Source organism: Equus przewalskii, chromosome 16 (genome assembly GCF_037783145.1).
Source record: "Equus przewalskii isolate Varuska chromosome 16, EquPr2, whole genome shotgun sequence".
In the NCBI taxonomy this organism is placed as follows: Eukaryota; Metazoa; Chordata; class Mammalia; order Perissodactyla; family Equidae; genus Equus; species Equus przewalskii.
The window spans coordinates 80,746,466-80,765,382 of NC_091846.1; the positions used below are offsets into that span (position 1 = coordinate 80,746,466).

Here is an 18,917-nt window from a genome sequence, read left to right on the forward strand (position 1 = left end):
TTGAAGGTTTTAATTTTCCTTTTTCTCCCAAAATCCTCCCAGTACATAGTTGTATATTTTAGTTGTGGGTCCTTCTAGTTGTGGCATGTGGGACACCGCCTCAGCATGGCCTGATGAGCCGTGCCATGTCCGCGCCCAGGAGCTGAACCGGGGAAACCCTGGGCCACCAAAGCAGAGCACACGAACTCAACCACTCAGCCATGGGGCTGGCCCCCAAACTATAAAACCCTTAGAAAAAAACACAGAGGTGACTCTTCCTGACTTCATATTTGGCAACAGTCTTAGATATGAAACCAAAAGTATGAACAATAAAAGAGAAAATAAATAAATTAGACTTAATAAAAATTAAGAACTTTTGTACTTCAAAGAACACTATCAAGAAAGTGAAAAGAAACTCACAGAATGGGAGAAAAAATTTGCAGATCTTGTATCTGATAAGGGACTTGCATCTAGAACACAGAAAGAGCTCTTTCAGCCCAATGATGAAAAAGACAGACAACCCAATTACAAGATCTGAATAGCTATCTCTCTGAGGAAGAGATACAAAAGGCCAACAAGCACATGAAAAAGTGCTCAAAATCATTAGTCATTAGGGAAATGCAAGTCAAAACCACAATGTGATACCACTTCACACCCACCAGCTGGGCCAGAATCAAAAAGCAGATAAGAACAGCCCTGGTGAGGTTGCGAAGAAATTGGAACCCTCTCCCGCTGCTGGTGGGAATGTAAAATGGGGCAGCCACTTCAGAAAGCAACCTGATAGTTCTTCAAATGGTTGAACATAGAGTTACCACACGATTCAGCAATTCCTCTCCTAGATACATAGATGGGAGAAATGAAAACACGTCCACAAGTAAAATTTATACATGAGTGTTCACAGCAGCATTATTCATAATAGCCAAAAGGTGGAAAAAATCAACTGAAGAATGGATAAACAAAATTTGGTATACCCATACAATGGAACATTATCCAGACATGAAAAGGAATGAAGCACTGAAACATATTACAACATGGATGAGCCTTGGAAACATTATGCTGAGCCAGTCACAAAAGACAATGCATCATATGATTCCATTTATAGGAAATGTCCAGAATAGGGAAATCTATAGAAATAGAAAGTAGATTAGTGTTTGCTCAGGGTCAGGAGGTAAGGAGGGAGAGTGAGTTGATTGTTGAGGGTACAAGGCTTCCTCTCCAGAGTGATGGAAATGTTCTCATTGACCATGCTGACAGTTGTACAGACCTAGGACACTCGTATTGGATCAGGAAGGAGTTTTCATCTTAAAAGAACAGGGCTTGAAGTGCTAATGGGCCTCACTGCTGTGAAGATGGCGGAGTGGGAGCCAGGAGCCTGTCCCCCAACAGCACCTGTGCCAGGGCTGTGTGAGGCAGCTGTTTTCGAACTCGGGAGGCTACTGAAGGTTTGTGGCTTCCAGCAGGGAAGGCTTGGACTGTAAATTGTGGTTAATTTTAGTCAATTTTAGCTCTTAGCAAAGTAGCAGCTACTCATCCCCATCCGTCTCGCGGCAGGTGCTGTGCACATGTTCCCGGAGCAGCTTCTGGAGCCAGAGTAAGCAAAAAAAGCCCCTGGCCCCCAACCATCAGGTCTGTGCTTGAGCCTGATCGCTGCTGCTGACCACAGACGTGCAGACAAAGGTGGCAGCCCCTCTTGCTGCACTCCCGCCACTGCTGCGAGACTGTCTCCTCAGCTGAAGTCACTTCCAGGGAGCTCAAAGGACTGGCGCCCTCTCCCTACCTCTCCCTCGTCATTCTCTTTTTCCCCTTTTGGGAGTCAGACACCAAGACCAGGGCATTCAGAAACAAGCACGTGCACAGGGAAAACTGGAAAGTGACTGTGCATTCTCAAGGAAAGGCTGACAAAAGAAATAAGAAGACATTAAATTTATACCTCAGGCTGATCTTCAGCACAGAGACAGCCTAAAACAAATTAGGCTATGAATCTACAGAAGCTCCCTGAAAAGAACCAGCTGTCAGATATACTAGACAAAGACTTTAAAACAGTGGTCTCCAGAGATGCTCAAAGAACTAAAGGAAGATGTGGATAAAGTCAAGAAAACAATGTATGAAGAAAATGGAAACATTAATAAAGAGATAGAAAACCTAAAAAGAAATAAAAAAGAAATTCTGTAGCTGAAGAGTACAATAAATGAAATGAAAAATTCACTAGAGGGAGGTCAAGACAGAAGAAAGAATCAGTGAACTCGAAGACGGGACAACGGAAACTATCGAGGCTGAGGAACAAAAAGAAAAAAGAAGGAAGAAAAGTGAGCAGAGCCTAAAGGACCTGAGGACAACATCAAGCAGACCAACAGATGCATTGCAGGAGTTCCAGAAAGAGGGGCAGAGAGAATATTTGAAGAAACAATAATTGAAAACTTCCCAAATTTGATCCAAGAAGCTCAACACACTTTAAGTAAGATAAACTCAAAGAGATCCACACCAAGACATGTTATAATCACACTTTGGAAAGACGAAGTGAACTTTGAAAGCAGTGAGAGAGAAGCAGACTGCCACGTACGGGGATCCCCAGGAAGAGCATCAGAGAGTCCTCGTCAGAATCTCTGAGGCCAGAAGACACTGGATCGGTATATTCAGAGTCCTGCAAGGAAAACACTGTCACCAAGAATTGTATATCCGGCAAAACTGTCCTTCAAAAGTGAGGGAGAAATCAAGACATTCCCAGATAACCAAAACCTGAGGGAGCTCATCACCACCAGACGTGACCTGCGGGAAACGCTCGAGAGAGACCTGCAGGTGAAGGGACAGGACACTGGACAGTGACTCGAGGCCATGTGGAGGAGTAAAGATCTTAATGAAGGTCAATATATGGGTAAATGTCAAAGCTAGGATTATTGGAACAAGGTTTGTAACTACTTCTTGTTTTCTACATGATTTAAGAGACTAGTACCTTTAAAGAAAAAATGTGACTGCAAAACTAGTATTACTGTAACTTTGCTTTATAACTCCAAATTTTCTTTTCTACATAATTCAAGAGATCAACTCATTTAAGAGAATTATTATTTTATGTTTATTTATTACATAAATATTTTATTATTTTATTATTATTAGCTCTCTCCATCCTGTTCACCAGTGTAGGCCCAGGGCCCAGCTCCCTCCGTCCTGTTCACCAGTGTAGACCCGGGGCCCAGCATAGTGCCTGGCACACAGTCGGTATTCAATCAATGTTTGTTGAATAGCCAAACAATCAAACAAGCTCACCAGTGAGTTCCCAGTTACCAAATTCATTGAATTGTTTCCTTTCAAAGTTTTAAAAATGATTTTCATGTTTTTTCCTGATTAGAAAGTAATACATATTTGTATTAGAGCATATAAAGCATAAATTAAAATTGCCTGTAATCTATCACCCAGAGATGATAATTTTTCTGTATTTGTCTGCATTTTCTCACAGTTATATTTTTGTGCACATAGAAAAGTATAATTAAAGTTGTTGTACCTCATATACAATCTTATGTCCTGACTTTTTTCACCTAACATTAAATCAAAAGAATGTTTACACCTCATTAAAATATTCTCTTAAACATCATGTAACGGGTTCATGACCTGTTCTCTTATGATAGCACCACCATTTACTTAATCAGTTCCTTGTCAGTAGGCCTAGAGATTAATTCAGAGTTTTCACTGCTATAAATGACGCTGACATGGGCACTTTATGCACTAATTTTCATGCAGACTCTTTTCAGGCCCCCTTTTTTGTGTTGAGTGAAATTGCGAATTTTCATTGTTTTTAACCCATAAAAATGTCAGTTTTGTTTGCCCCAATCCAGCGCCCAGCTCTTCCGAAGCAAGGGTGTCAGTGTTCCCTCTGCTGAGCTGTCGCTGTCTGCCAGCTGGCTCTCACGCTTCCTTCCCACTGATCACTTTCTCATGCCCTGTTTTGCCCTTCAGTCCCCTTACCCTCTTCAGTGCTGGGGCCCCGTCCCCACCTGGCCTTCCCTCAGCTCCGCGCTAATGCTGCAGATCCCTTCCCACATCCTAGTCTTCAGGCCTGAGTCACCCCAGCATCAGGTGATTCCACCTAAATACTCTACCAGGACCCAAAGCCAGTTAGACCGCGTGCTCACCTTCCTGCTCCCCCGCAACTCAGTCTCTGACTCTGGGCAAGATTGTAACCCCAGCAAGGCTGACAGTGGTGCCGCCTCTAAGGATTAAGCGAGATAATCACATTTCATAGATTCTAAGACACAATCCCATCCCCCAAATACACATTTTGATGGCTCTGAGGTGGGAGTGTCTCTCACGGGGAGGGGTGTGGCATGGCGTGGTGTGGCGTGGCTGTGCTGGAGGCACTTTCTTTCTTGGTGGCACATGAAACGAGGGTGGCGTCTGTTATCCATGCAGCACAGTGTACGAAGTATTCAGACAGCGCTCCACAGATGTTCTGCGTGCTGGGGAGGCTGCTGCGCTGTTTTCTGGATTCCAGCTGCGCTCTCCGTGTTCACCCAGTCGCTTGATGCTGAAACCTTTGCTCCTTTCTGCACGCCTTCCTCTGCGCTCCCACAGTTGTTCCTCTCCGACAGCTCCCTTCCCCTGCAGAAGCAGCCGCCTGGCTCAGGCTTCCTGCTTCTCTCACCGGGATCCCTGCTGTGGGAGCCCAGTCGACACCACTCCAGTCTCCTGCTCTCTGGTCTCTTCTAAATGCACATCTGAATGTGGTTTAAAGGCACTTGATGGCTCCCCACTGGGAGACTTCAAGGTAAGTCAGAACTCCTTGAGCGGCGCCCAGGCCCTCCACAGTCCATGCCATCTGGCACGTCCTTCCTCTCCTGGCCTGCCGGGTGACACCCGCCATTCTTTCAAGGCTCTGTCCCCGCATCTCCTCTCCTAATTGCCACCTCTTCCCACTGCCCTCAGGAAGCCCTGAGCATTCCCACCTCTTGTCCCCAGCGCATCTACAACACCAGGTTGCATTTTCCCCTCTGCTTGTCGTCTCCCCTCACTGGGCTGAGGGCTGTGTCAGTTCAGCTCTGGAGCCCAGTACCTCCCAGTCTGGGCACTGGAGAAGGATGGGCCCCTACACGTGAAGGAGAGCTCGCCCCCTCTAGGCCCCTCCTAGCATGCGGGCACTCAGGCGCCTTCTCTGGAATGCAGACTGACGACTCTGTAGAGACTTTAACTCTCAGTATTTCAAGAAAGATCTATGCTGTTTTTTGGAGTCTAAATGGGGGGGCGGGTTGGCGGGGAGAGGAGAGGAACTTGCAGAGTGCAGAGAGGAAACAAAATCATTCTGGAAAGGATCCCAAACTCAGAGCCTTTGTATCAAGCTCGAAGATGGCCAGCAGACTGGGAGAGGGCTGAGAGGCCCGTGGTGCTCTCGCCAAGGGTCCCGGGAGAAGGCCGATGTGCCAGGTGAAAAGGTGCCTTTGCATTTTCTTCATTTTATTTATGTATTTATAAATCTTTTTTTTTTTTTTGGAGGAAGGTTAGCCCTGAGCTAACATCTGCTGCCAATCCTCTTTTTGTTGAGGAAGACTGGCCATGAGCTAACATCCGTGTCCATCTTCCTCTCCTTTATTTGTGGGACGCCTGCCACAGCGTGACTTGCCAAGCGGTGCCATGTCCGCACCCGGGATCCGAACCGCCGAACTCCGGGCCACTGAAGCAGAACGTGTGCACTTAACCACTGCGCCACTGGGCTGGCCCCAACATTTTCTTCATTTTAAATCCATAGCTATTTGAAATTTCCATTCACTTCATCAGATTCATCAAACACATGGTCTCACTGATTCTTTGCTGTTTTATGACATTTTATTCTATTGCCAGAAAGCGTACACCAAATGGTCACATGCTAACAACAGAAGACAGAGCAGTGACTTGACTGATGAATTCATCCACTCTTTCCTCACGAAAAATTAAGAGGAGATGAAAATGAGCTCAGCTGATTGATTATAGGTTGTGGGAGAAAGACTTGGTGAAAAATAAAACTTAGCAGGATAGTATGCATAAAACTTCACTGGGAAATCATGTGATAATCCTGAATTCGTGTCACACACCCCATCCAGGAGGACAAAGAAAATTAACAACTTGAGGATTTACCAGGTAATTTAAACTCTAAACTCTCCCTCTTCATCCCCGTTGCTGGCAAAACCATAATTCTGAATGAAGAAATATGAGATTTTAATTTTGTCATTAATTATCCTGTTTATGAATGTCCCAGTGAGTCAAATGAATGGGCTGTTAAATCTTCACTGACTTCCCTTACCTGTACACGAGCCTCTGTGCTGTGGACATTTCAGCAGACTGTGTTGCCTTGAAATCCAGTTCATCACAGGGAAAGTGCAGGGATGTCACAGACATCACAGTTTAAACAAATACCCGGGCCCCAAGCCCCACCCCCTACCGAGCAAGGCCACTGGTCGCGCTGGCCCCGCAGGCGTCTGAGTCCTTGCTGGCTCTGCCAACACTCGTTTCCATGCCTGGTACGACGTTGAAGCCCCGGCCTACTTGGCTTGGACAACTCTCCCAGAATCTGGAGGCCTGGCCGGAACAGTACCTTTTGCAAAGATTCATAACTAGGGGCTGGCCCCATGGCTGAGTGGTTAAGTTTGCACACTCCACTTCCGGCCCAGGGTTTTGACGGTTCGGATCCTAGGTGCAGACATGGCACTGCTTGTCAGGCCATGTTGAGGCGGCATCCCTCATGCCACAACTAGAAGGACCCACAACTAAAATATGCAACTATGTACTGGGAGGCTTTGGGGAGAAAAAGCAGAAGAAAAAAAAAAGATTGGCAACAGCTGTTAGCTCAGGTGCCAATCTTTAAAAAAAAAAATCGTAACTAATGAGCAATTACTAATTACTAAAGTATCAGAAAAATCTACTTTGTTTTGCAATTTATATAGAACACTTGAACATTTCATGTCAAATCTTTATTTTTAATTATAAAACTAATATTTGTTTATTGTGTCAATGAAAATAATCCATAACCAATCTGTAAATGAAAATTTGGGTGAGTTTATTCTGAGCTAAAATCTGAGGACCATGGCCCGGGGCCTTCCTTCCCGAAGGAAGAAAGGGCACCGAAGAAGTGGGGTGCACAGAGTGGTTACATACCCCCAAACAGGGTGTTTCACATGTGATTGAAATGTCCCTCCCACAATAGTCACAAGATTGCCCTGTCGGCACAGCACTTGATGGACACAGCAGGTAATGGTCTGCTATCTTGGTGGGCGTAGCAGGAGGCAAGTCTATCATCTGGAGCTGGGCGGTCACAGGTGAGCGCACCAATCAGTTCCTAGCCTAAGGAAAGGTTCTTAATCCTTAAGAAATGCCAACGTTGGGAGGGGGAGGGAAGTCAGTTACAGGAGGTTACCAGAGAAGCACAGTAAAATGCAGATTTAAGTCCTTGCCTTTGGTATTGATTAAGAGTTTCTAGAGAGAAGGTCATCTCCTTTCTTCTTCCTGGTACAGAGAGGGAGGCACCTTTTACAGATAGAGATTTACCTTCCAAATGTAAATGTGTCCTAACGAAGGGCAAGTTCTATTCCTCAGAGCCTCCTTCCCTGTCCCAGTTTATCAAAAGCAATCAGCCTCAAATAGTCCTGATGCCAAAGAGACATATCTTGGGGTGGTCAATTTCAGGTCCCTACAAGGTCAAAGTTTACTTTTTTCCAAATTTATTGCCAGTTAAAAAAATCAGTCTGCAGCATCAGCAACTTTTCACTTTCTTGCACTGGGTACAGCTGCCCTGGCCGCGGCTCCCTGCCGGCGGCCTCGCTCCTCCTCGCCAGCTCTGTCGCTTCTCCACCGGGGCTCCTTCTCCACCTGGGCTCCTTCTCCGCGAGGCGGCTCTGCGGCCTCCTCCAGTTTGCGTGTCTCACCGTTTTCTGACGTCACTCTTTTCAGTATTTCTGTGTCTTCTGAGCAGAACACTGTATTTTCATCTTTTCAACTAGTCCGAGAGGCTCTCCCCTCAGTTCCTTCCATTTAAATTTACTGACTGTCATGTTTGTCTCATTTCTGTTTTCCTGTTTGTTTTCCTTTCCTTACTCTTTTCCCTGTCTGTGTTGACTTCTTTAGCAAATGTCAAGAAAATGCTAGGAAGCTGTGCTTCAAACCGTCCTTCATTTATTTACTTTGACTCTCTTGAAATCCCTCTTTTACATGACAGGAAACAGAGACGCCAGGAGCACAGGCGGCCATTTGGATGCAGCGCAGCAAGGGCTCCTGGAAGCGGGGCTTCCCGCGCGGCCCGGCCCGGAGCCGCAGCGAGGCCGCGTGTGCCCGGCGAGGCCGGACCGGGAGCCGGGCGGTTCTCAAGGGCCCCCGCCGAGCTCCCCGCCCGCGCTTCCCTCTCGAGACACACGGGGACCCTGGACGCAGCCCGCGGCCCGCAGACCCCGGTGGGACTGTGGCCCGAGCGGCGCCGCCCGGGCGGCGGGCCCTGCCTCGGGGTCCAGGGCCGTGGGCTCCTGAGGGTCTGCGTGGAGGAGGCGGCGTCGGGCACCGAGAAGCGGGCGACCCCAGCGCCGTCCCCAGCGGCCTGGCCCCGCCGCGCCTGCGCCGCTCCCGACGGGCCGCCTCCCGGGAGACCGGGCCACGCGGCGCTTCCTCGCAGGCTCTTCCCCTGAGGAAGAGCTGCAAAATCAGGCACTTCGAAAACCGCGCGCTTAGCAACCATCGAACTCCGTTTTACAGGACCGGAAAGTTGAAAAACCGTCGAAAGAAACCCCAGTAGCCGCCTGTGACCAGCTGTCTGAAGACCAGATGCCACCTCCTGACATCCGGTGCAGACGGGGCATATCGCCCTTTACCTCTAAAATTCCAGAAGATATGCCTCTCCCTGACTCGGCGCGGAAGCAGCCGCCCCCTCCTCCTCCTGCCCCCTCCTCCCCCTCCTCCTGCCCCCTCCTCCCCCTCCTCCTGCCCCCTCCCCCTCCTCCTCCCCCTCCCCCTCCTCCTCCCCCTCCTCCCCCCTCCCCCCTCCCCCTCCTCCTCCCCCCCTCCTCCTCCCCCTTCTCCTCCCCCCTCCCCTTTTCCCCTCCCCTCCTTCCCCCTCCTCCTCCCCCTCTTCCACCTCCCCCCTCCTCCCCCCTCCCCCCTCCCCCTCCTCCTGCCCCCTCCTCCCCCTCCTCCTCCCCCCCTCCTCCTCCCCCTTCTCCCCCTCCTTCTACTCTGAGTGCTCTCCGGTGGGAACACTGCACAGTCATGCTTAGCTGAAGGGCTGCACAGCCAGCTTTCCTGGACATCTCTTTTTTTTTTTTTTTTGCTAGTTTATAACTTTCCATCCTCCTCACTTTACTCAAGTCATCCTCATTTATCCTAACTCCAAAGTGAGAAATTACTTAACTAATTTGATAGCTGTTTTTACCGAGGGAGGATAGATTTCTATAAGATCATCCAGTAAAGCCCATTAGCCATCCTGGAACTTACTGGAGCCCTCAGTGAACAGGAACGATGTATGACTTTGATCTAGTACCCTGATCCCAAATAACCCACACACACAAGGAGGAAACAGACACCAGAGGTCTCGAGGCAACAGTTAAATGTTTGTGTAACAGCACAACCCAGGGTGGCAAGGCTGTGGACCTGAGCTGACTCCAAGCTCACTCAGCCCCTGGACCTCTCTTCCTCATTTGTAAAGCTGTGACGTGACCCACCTCCCAGAACTCCATTCAGGTTTAGACAAATCAGGTTTGCAAAGATGGCTATGAAAGTGCCTGGCATTCACTTGATGGGCAATAAAACATTGTCTCTTTCCTTCCTTCTTTACTGAATGCATCTGCCACACTATAAAAACTCTAATAAAAAACACTAACTCAGAAGGATATCTGCAGCTCCACATTCATCGTAGCACCATTTACAACAGCCAACATTTGAATGCAGCCTGAGTTCATCCATAGGCGAATGGATAAAGAAGATGGGGTGTGTGTGTGTATGTAGTGGAATACTCTTCAGCCATAAAAAAGAATGAAATCTTGCCATTTGCAACAACATGGATGGACCTCAAGGGCGTTACGCTAAGTGAAAGGAATCAGACAGAAAAAGACAAACACTGTACGATCTCTCTTATATGTTGAATCTAAAGAAAAAGATTTAAAAACCAAGCTCATAGACACAAAGAACACATTGGCAGTCACCAAAGGCAGTGGGTAGAGGGTAGGAGAAATGGGTGAAGGGGGTCAAAAAGTAAAAAATTAGCAAAGACAGAGTCTTTAACATTTATGCAAACCCTAAATTCTGTTTATTGAAAACACTCATCAAGAATACTTGGTGGGCAAGTAGCACCTCATGGCATTTACCCACCTCAAGGATTTTATAATCTTAGAGCATGGAGCGTGTGCTGGAGAAGTGGGTGTAAAAATAAATGGGATGGGGGCTGGCCCCGTGGCCGAGTGGTTAAGTTCGCGCGCTCCGCTGCAGGCGGCCCAGTGTTTCGTTAGTTCGAATCCTGGGCGCGGACATGGCACTGCTCATCAGACCACGCTGAGGCAGCGTCCCACATGCCACAACTAGAAGAACCCACAACGAAGAATACACAACTATGTACCGGGGGGCTTTGGGGAGAAAAAGGAAAAAATAAAATCTTAAAAAAAAATAAAAAAATAAATGGGATGATGAAAACACAGTAGGTGCTGTGAAAATTATTTCAGTTCTTAGACAAGGGATCGAGCCAGAAATAGGGCGACATTTCTACGTTGGAAGCTGGAATCCGGAATTTAACTATTGAAATATTCCTGTGTCATCATTCGACAAGTGCTCACAGAGAGCCCACATAGACCAAACACTCAGCATTGCTCCCAATAGGGGTTTATTATTTTAGGCTTATAGTTAGAGCTGAAGGAGAATCCAATAGGTTATGTTTAAAGGTTTTAACCAGTTAAGATAAAGGAAAAAACTTTAATGTGGCTTGTTTTAAGCCATAGGGATCTGTCACTGTGTTTACTGAGGCGGCTTTTCAGCTTACCCTCGGGCTGTTTATAAGTTTGGGAATGTTTTATGTTGGCCATGATGGGTTGACCTTGATGGTTTATTTGCTTGATTACATCTTAAGTATATCGTGCAAATAAATAAAACTGTAAGAACTCAACTCCTAGCATTTTAGATGAAACGCTGATCTATGGGTTGCAGTCCCCTGTCCCCGCCCCCACACTGTGGAAGGTCAGGGTGAGTGGACACTCTCCAGCAGGGGAAATGGCAGTGAGCCTTGATGCTCCCCTTTTCTGAGTCCAAATGTTTGCACCTGGTCCCCTGAGAGACCAGGTCCCACTAGCCCAGACTTTATCCACAGACAGTTCCCAGCACAGCCTTCAGAGAGGGATGAAGGGAAAAAGACAAAAGAACAAAAAACAAAACTCTGGGAGTGGGGGTTACTGCCGTCCTGCACCTGAGACACCAACAGGCTGACAAGGCTGACGTGCAGCTGTAGACACAGACTTAGCGTCAACGTACTTCGATGCATTTCAGAATGATTTTCAACAACAAAATTGAGATAATAAAAGATTATCTGATTATTTAAATAGACATATCTCTGAAGAAGATATTCAAATGGCCAATAAGCCCATGAGAAGATGCTCAGTATTAGGGAAATGCAAGTCAAAACCACAAGGAGACCTCATGTCACACTCAGTAGCTGACGAGAATCAGCAGACAGAAAGTTACAGGTGTTGGTGAGGATGTGGAGCCCTCATCCTCAGCTGCGGAATGTCAAATGCTGCAGCCACATGGGAAACAGTCTGGCTTTTCCTCAAAAAGTTAAACATAAAGTTACCACATAACCTAATAATTCCACTCCTAGGTATCTACCCAAGAGAATGGAAAACCTACATCCACACAAAAAACTCGAATTTTCATAGCAGAGTTATTTATAATAGCCAAATAGTAGAAACAACCCAAACGTCCATCAATCAATGAACAGATAAACTGTGATATAACCATACAAGGGAATATTATATAACCATAAAGAGGAATAAAGTTCTGGCATGTGCTACATTGTGGATAAATCTTGAAGATATTATGCTGAGTGAAAGAAGGCCACAAAAGGCCACATATTATCTGATTCCATTTATATGAAATGTCCAGAACAGGCAAATCTATAGAGACACAAAGTAGATAAGTGGTTGCCAGGGGCTGGGGGAGGGGAACTGGGGAGTGATAGCTAAGGAGTGTGGGGTTTTTTTGGGGGGAGTGATGAAAGTCTTCTAAAATTGGATTTGGTGATGATTGCATAATTCTGAATATACCCAAACTATTGAAATATACACTTTGAAAGGGTGAATTTTTTGATATAGAATTATGTATCAATGAAGCTGTTATTTTTAGAAAAGATTATGTGATTAATTCTAAATAAAGAAGAATTGTCAATGAATTGAAATACTTCATTTCCCATGCATTCTAGTAAACTGATACTTTACTGTCTTTGCCTAAGGAAAGAGTTTGTTTTTATACATGTTTTTGATCCAGCAGGAACTGAAACTGAACTTGAGCAAGGCCACATGCACGCCTGGACCCAGAAAGTGAAGAGGGAGGGGAGGACTCAGAACACGACTGAGAAAGAAGCCGAGTCTGAGAAGTGGTAACGGGGACGGCCAGGCTGCCCAGGTCCCCGATGCCAGAGCCACCCCTGGGCCCCAGGGATGCTGGCCTGCAGCTGGGTCCCCTCCACAGCTGTCACTCTGAGCACAGCTGTCAATGTGCGTGAGCAGCACCCTGTGTGTCTGCACGATGCACTCTCCCAGATGATGCAGCAAAACCATCTTTGTGCTTCTCAGGCTGAGGGCTGGAAACAAATTATGCAGAGTAATACTGAGAATTAAAGGTTTTTGAATTAGATTTTTTTCTCTAGCTATTAGTTTCTCTAGCTAATTAATAGGTAATAGTTACTCTGTTACCATATTTTGTGCTGTTGTGGATTTGTTTATAATTCTTTGGCGGATTTTTGTAATTTACCTTAAAAACCTGTGATTGTTACTTTAACAAATATCTAAATAAGCATCCCAGGTCCTTTACTCCTCCTTGCAGGGGGCCCCTTAGTCAATGGTGTTTAAAATCGTGGACCTGGAGTCAGACAGACCTCGATGAGAATTCTGACTCTTCAGTCGATCTGCTGAGTGATTCTGAGCAGGTTACTCAATCTCTCTGAACCCTTCATCCACAGAGTGAGATGGTGTTAGGCTTACGCTTGGCCTTCAGTGAGTTGTAGGGTCGCTCTTCAAACCCCTCCAGGCTGTCCACATCCCTCCCCTGACCTGAAGCCTCACACTGGGAACGATGCTGTGTTAAATGTCTGAGTTGGTGCTAAATTTGGGAAGCAGCGGCCTCTTGGCAGCGACTGTGTGCTTGGTTTTTGCCCTCGTGTTTGCACCTCTTTTTAACAGTGGAGCTAAGGGTTGACGTCAGCCGCACTTTCCGGCGTCCAGTCATGTTTCTGTGCCTCCGTCCTCACCCTGAAGACCACATCACTCCAGAGTCGTCCAGTTGCCTGGTCTCTGCAGCCTTTCCTGAAGATGCGCAGTGAACGACGTTTAGATGGTCCCTCACAGAACTGGGGCATCTTTTCTGCCTGCCGCTTCCCGGAGAGCTGACAGCTTACAAAGACTGCCACGTTCCCCGCGAGGAAGCAGCAGCTCCCTGCAGGAAGATGGTGCAGGACTTCCCACTGCACCGCTCTTTCCTTGCTGAGCTCTGCTTAGAGGCTCTTCAGTCGGCAGAGGGGCCTTATTCCATTCACACCCATTAGGGCCAGGAGCTCTGATTTTGAAGATAACTTGAAAAAGTAAAGTATTGGGTACGTTTTCAGGTGAAGAGATGTGTTTGTCCCATAATTACACTGTGTTAAGTTAGTTTAAATACGTAAAACTTTGAAATGCTTTTGAATCATCAAAAATACAACGAACAGGAACGGTGATGTGGGCGGAGGGGCAGCCATGCTGAGCCGCACTGTGTCCTGCTGGGCTGCGCTGGGTCCTGCTGTCATACTGTGTGGGCACTAGGGGAGGCAGGGAGAAGCCTCCTGCCGGGTAGAGGAGGGGCTCCGCTGACCCAGCCAGCTTCCGTCTTTGTCCCTGGCCCTCTTCTGTGTCCGCAGCGCAGGTGAGAGCTCCACCATGTGGTGGCCGTGCTCCCTTTTCCCCGAGGGCAGCAAGCACAGGGCTCCCAGAAACTCCAAGTCTCCTTTGGGCCAATTTTGTCGAGTTTTACGTAGTTCACCCTCGTGCTTGCAGCTAAATCAGCCAGAGGTGGGTGACTACACCCGGCCGCTCTTGGGCTCCGGATCCTGTGCCTGCACAGAGAGGGCGGCCTCCCTCCTCCGGCCTGGGAGTGCACGCAGGCCCCTCTGGTTGCCACAGTCCTGAATGTCAGGGGATGTTCCGGAAGTGCACACCTGGGCGGCCCTTCCAGAGGGAGGTCTAGAGCTTCTTACTCCCAGAAGCCTCCATCTGGGCAGGAGGGGAGACGTGCCCAGGAGGAAAAGTGCAGCCTGTGAGCAGAAGTCGGGCTCCACAGCTAGGTGGGACAGAACACCAACAGGGCGCGATGAAACCTAAAACTGAACCTGACGCGACTTCCAGGCGGGGAACAGGGCAGCCGACATTGAAGCCGACTTGAGAACAGCCAGTTGCAGTGTGTCTTCGAGTCCGCAGCGCTGCCTGTCCTGCTGAGTCCGAGCCAAGGGGGGCCTCGCCTGGCTCACGAAGTGGCCATGGCTCCTGGTGTTCATCAATGAGGGCTGCTGTGTGTGTTTAACTGTCTTCTCCCCTCAACACAACTGCACTGTCCTAAGACAGCCGAGAGACTGGCTACTCCTTCAAGGGCCAGACTGCTTTCATACAGCCAATGGTAGGTTAGGAGAAACCAGAGAGAACTGACCCTCAAACAGCAGCTGAAGCCCCAGGAGGGAGCCCAGTGTTCTAAACTGGGTCCTCGCTGGCTCTCAGGTGCCATGACCCGGACCTCACCACAACCTTCTGACGACCCTGGCTGACCAAACACCCGTCTGGCCAGGGACTTCCACAGAAACAAAATGCCCCTGGCCAGTGTGGCTCCCCAGACCTCAGTGGGGAGCCAGTGGATGCACGGGAAGCGGTACCTGCAGTAGTTCCCCCGGAGCTGCAGCTCAGACAAAGATGCTGGGCGGCCAAGGAGCCAGCACCGGCGCTTACGAGTTACCTAGGACTCTTCAGCTAGGATTTCCTCTTTCTACAACTTTGGTCATGTCGACAAAAATAATCCATAACCAATCTATAAGTGAAGATTTGGGTGAGTTTATTCTGAGCTAAAATCTGAGGACCATGGCCCAGGGCCTTTCTTCCCAAAGGAAGAAAGGGCACCGAAGAAGTGAGGTATACAGAGTGGTTATATACCCCCAAACAGGATATTTCACATATGATTGAAATGTCCCTCCTACAATAGTCACAAGATTGCCCTGTCGGCACAGCACTTGATGGACACAGCAGGTAGTGGGTCTGCTATCTTGGTGGGCGTAGCAGGAGGCAAGTCTATTGTCTCGAGCTGGGTGGTCACAGGTGAGCGCACCAATCAGTTCCTAGCCTAAGGAAAGATGCTTAATCCTTAAGGAAATGCCAACTTGGGAGGGAGAAGGAAGTTGCACCTTTATCTCACGGGCCTTTGTTCTTGCCATAGGGAATATCTAAAGCAGATATACAATGCATGCTCAACGCCTTGGTCAGGCCCTTTTGGAAAGACAAGGTCAGGCCGAATTAGGTTTACACCGAATGGCTTCCTTATATACTCCAATATATCCTAGTGCTTGCCATTTCTATTTGTCAATGTCTTCACGTGTACAGGGAGTCTTCAAAAGGAAAATGAAACCTGAAGAAACCATCAGCCCAAGAGCCCATACACCTTTTTAAACAAAGAACAGTAAACTGAGGGAGGCGACAAGACAGACGGGCCTGGGCTCAAGGCAGTAAATCGTGGGACGGTGATTAGGAAACATACGGGGGAACCAGCGGGAGACCGGGGCTGTTCTAGGAGGTTGGTTTGTGGAGATTCCCCATCTTTGGTGGTAAGAACGTTCTCATCTTGGTGCAGGAGGGCCCCTTCCTACCAGCTTTTATGCCCTGATTTTAGGTAGAAAGGGGCCTCAGAGAGCCCTTCTTGCATCTGCTGCTTCTCAAGATAATCAATATACCAAAGTGGCGTGTTTTGGGGTGGCGTGTCCTGAACTTCTTCGGATCCTTACCTAAAATCCATGTGAAATACCATTTCCACAGGACTCACGGCTCACCAGCAATGCTGTTGGTTAGAAGTAGGTCCAGATAGCGGAGCAAATACCAGTTAAGTGTGTCTCGTCCCTCTGGCATTTTCCTTTGTTTAAATGGTAATTTGCACTATTGGCACAAGGCACATTTTCTATATATGCATGAGCAGGACTCATCAGTCACAATTGCTGCTTGCAGTCCCTGACCACTGTCACTGATGAGAAAGACGATTGTTTCTTCTCCTTCTCCTCTGGAACATGAAGGCCTTTGATTTTTATGGAACCCCTTCTCCACTGCTCAAAGCATGGGGGTTCCCTTTCCCCAAGAGAATGGACCCATGCTGACCCAGGGCATCCTACTGTGCTCCTTGGGGCCACAGGCACCCCTGGAGGAGACCTCCAGCTGCACACACACTAGCTGTGAAGGTAGATATCACCAACAGCTTCACAGGAAGAGAGAAATGCTGGCTTACCTCGAGCCTCACACAGTAAACATCCTTCAAAGTTCCTTTTAAAGTGCCGCCTAACTCTACTCTGAGTTCCAGCTCCATCTCCCCCTTTCTCTCTCTCCCTTTTCCTATGTAGCTTGCATCTCTCTTCTACTTCCCTGGACAATTCTGCTCCAGCCCTCAGCTTGCACCTCACACTCAACAAAACCCAAACCCAAAACCCAAACCTTACCAGCACCTCAGCAAACATCTTTCTTTTTCTTTTCTAAACAGGACCCTTGTAGGTCTTTCATCCTACACTAAGTAAATAATCAAAGTATTTGCCCAACAAAATAGAGGTGTTTGAGGGGCCAGGGGCAGAGGGGGTCCTGCTGCTAATAAGGCCATACATACACAGGTGTCTATGGGGATGTGTGTGTGCCTCCAGTTTAAATGATTTCACACTTTTTTCCAGTGATATGCTGCTGCTGTTTTTTTCTTTTTTTGAGGAAGATTAGCCCCGAGCTGCCAATCATTCTCCTCCTTTTTTTTTTTTTGCTAAGATTGGCCCTGAGCTAATGTCCGTGCTCATCTTCCTCTACTTTATATGTGGGATGCCTACCACAGCATGGCTTGCCAAGTGGTGCCTTGTCCACACCCGGGATCTGAACAGGTGAACCCCAGGCCACTGAAGTGGAACGTGTGAACTTACCCTCTGTGCCACCGGGCTGGCCCCACTGCTCTTGTTTTTAAAGCTTGTTTTTAGCACTGTGTCTTAAACAGTGATAATGTATCTTGGCTCAAACAGCATGTGTGCTCATGAAATGCTCCCAGTGCTGGCCCAGCTGCCGCCCACACATTGACCCTCCTGCAGGAGACTTCACCACCCCTCATGCCCTCACTCTCCACGCACCGGCCAGCCTGAGCTCTTCACTCCCTGAATGAGCTGGGCTTCCTCTCACCACTCACCAGGCCCCTTCAGTGAGTCAACCCATTCTTCTGTTGTCCACTTTGACCACCCTCTCTCCTCCCCCACCTCCCTGCCTCACGATGCACCAGGCCTTGCTCCTGCGGCTGAGGTCCCTCCTGTGCTCAGCAGTCCTAAGGCGTTGCATTCACCGCCTCCCCCTGCTGGGCTGCAGGTTTCCCAGCTCCATCCTCCCTTTGCCATGCCAGCTCCTGGCACAACAGGGGGCACATGAGATTAAAAATACAAGTGAATGAATCAATGAGAAGAATACTTTATATTAAAAAGCGCTTTCCTGATTTTGACATCAAAACTGAGAGTGATGACCACTCCTTGGCTAATAATGAGGTTTGTGTCTGCTTGACACAAAATCAGAGCATTATTCAGTTAACTGGATATATTTAAACAGACAATCAGGTAAGCAGCTAGAGAAGACATCTGTGAATTGGACATTTACCTTGATGTAAAGGCTTGGTCAAGCCTGTCACCTCAAGTAACCGTCTGCCCGTGTCCACAGACAGGCTGTCTTTGTAAAGCTACAGTGGGGCATGCGTATGATGACTGGTCATTGTTATGATTTGCAAAGGCATGGCAGGATGCGCTGGTTGCTAGGAAGACAGTGTCTAGAACTAGATGCTATGCCCAGGTGACATGGCTGGCTTCAGGCAGCTTTGCAGTCATATTAATGCTGCAGTTTCAGGAGGTGAGGCTGGAGGCACAAGAGACACGGTGAGTCCTCTCCAGGCATCCCTTCACAGCATGGGCAGAATACGGTCACCCCGAGGCATTTTCCCTGGAGAAGCTGCCCCCTCACACCATGTTGATGCATCAGAGTATTCCTTTTCCCAAGCCCCAGAGGCAGTCCTGGGCAGGACGGCTCCGAACAGCAGACTTGATAATTCCCATGTTCCTGTCAAATCCTGTGCATATGAGTTATCCGTGACCCCCACTGACACAGAAATGTGACGCCCCTGATCACATACCCTAACTTCGACCAAGTGCATAAATCAATAAACAAACCGACAGTCTTCCTTAATGGAGACACGCTCAGAATAATACACCTGTGAGAGGCCCAGCAAGACAGATCTCCCCAGTGCTCCAGTGAACACAGGGTCACGGAAGCAAACAATTGGCAGTGCTCTGAAGATTCTGAGATGACCATTGGCCCCAAAATATTTCCTCCGGAACTTGCATTTGCTTAAACTCCCAGGTTAGAGTGATTAATGGGTAGTCATCATTGTTTCAATGCCTGCGTTCGAGCTGTGGCCTTGACCTGATTGGCTCCGTGACCTGGCACAGGTAAGTTGCCCTTGCAGGGTCT

General features: G+C 48.1%; 1 protein-coding gene across 3 annotated transcripts in view; it reads left to right on the plus strand.

The window, feature by feature from the left end:
• The window catches only part of CFAP97D2 (CFAP97 domain containing 2), a 33,912-nt gene extending 25,069 nt beyond the window's left edge, over positions 1-8,843 (plus strand). For 2 of the 3 annotated variants that reach the window (XM_070579438.1, XM_070579440.1), the window contains exon 4: positions 8,150-8,750. In XM_070579438.1, coding sequence (XP_070435539.1) covers positions 8,150-8,609 — 460 coding nt within the window. In that variant the 3' untranslated portion in view covers positions 8,610-8,750. Of the gene's footprint in view, positions 1-8,149 lie in introns of all 3 variants that reach the window. The other variant, XM_070579442.1, reaches the window with a different exon arrangement.
• Positions 8,844-18,917: the final 10,074 nt, after the last annotated feature.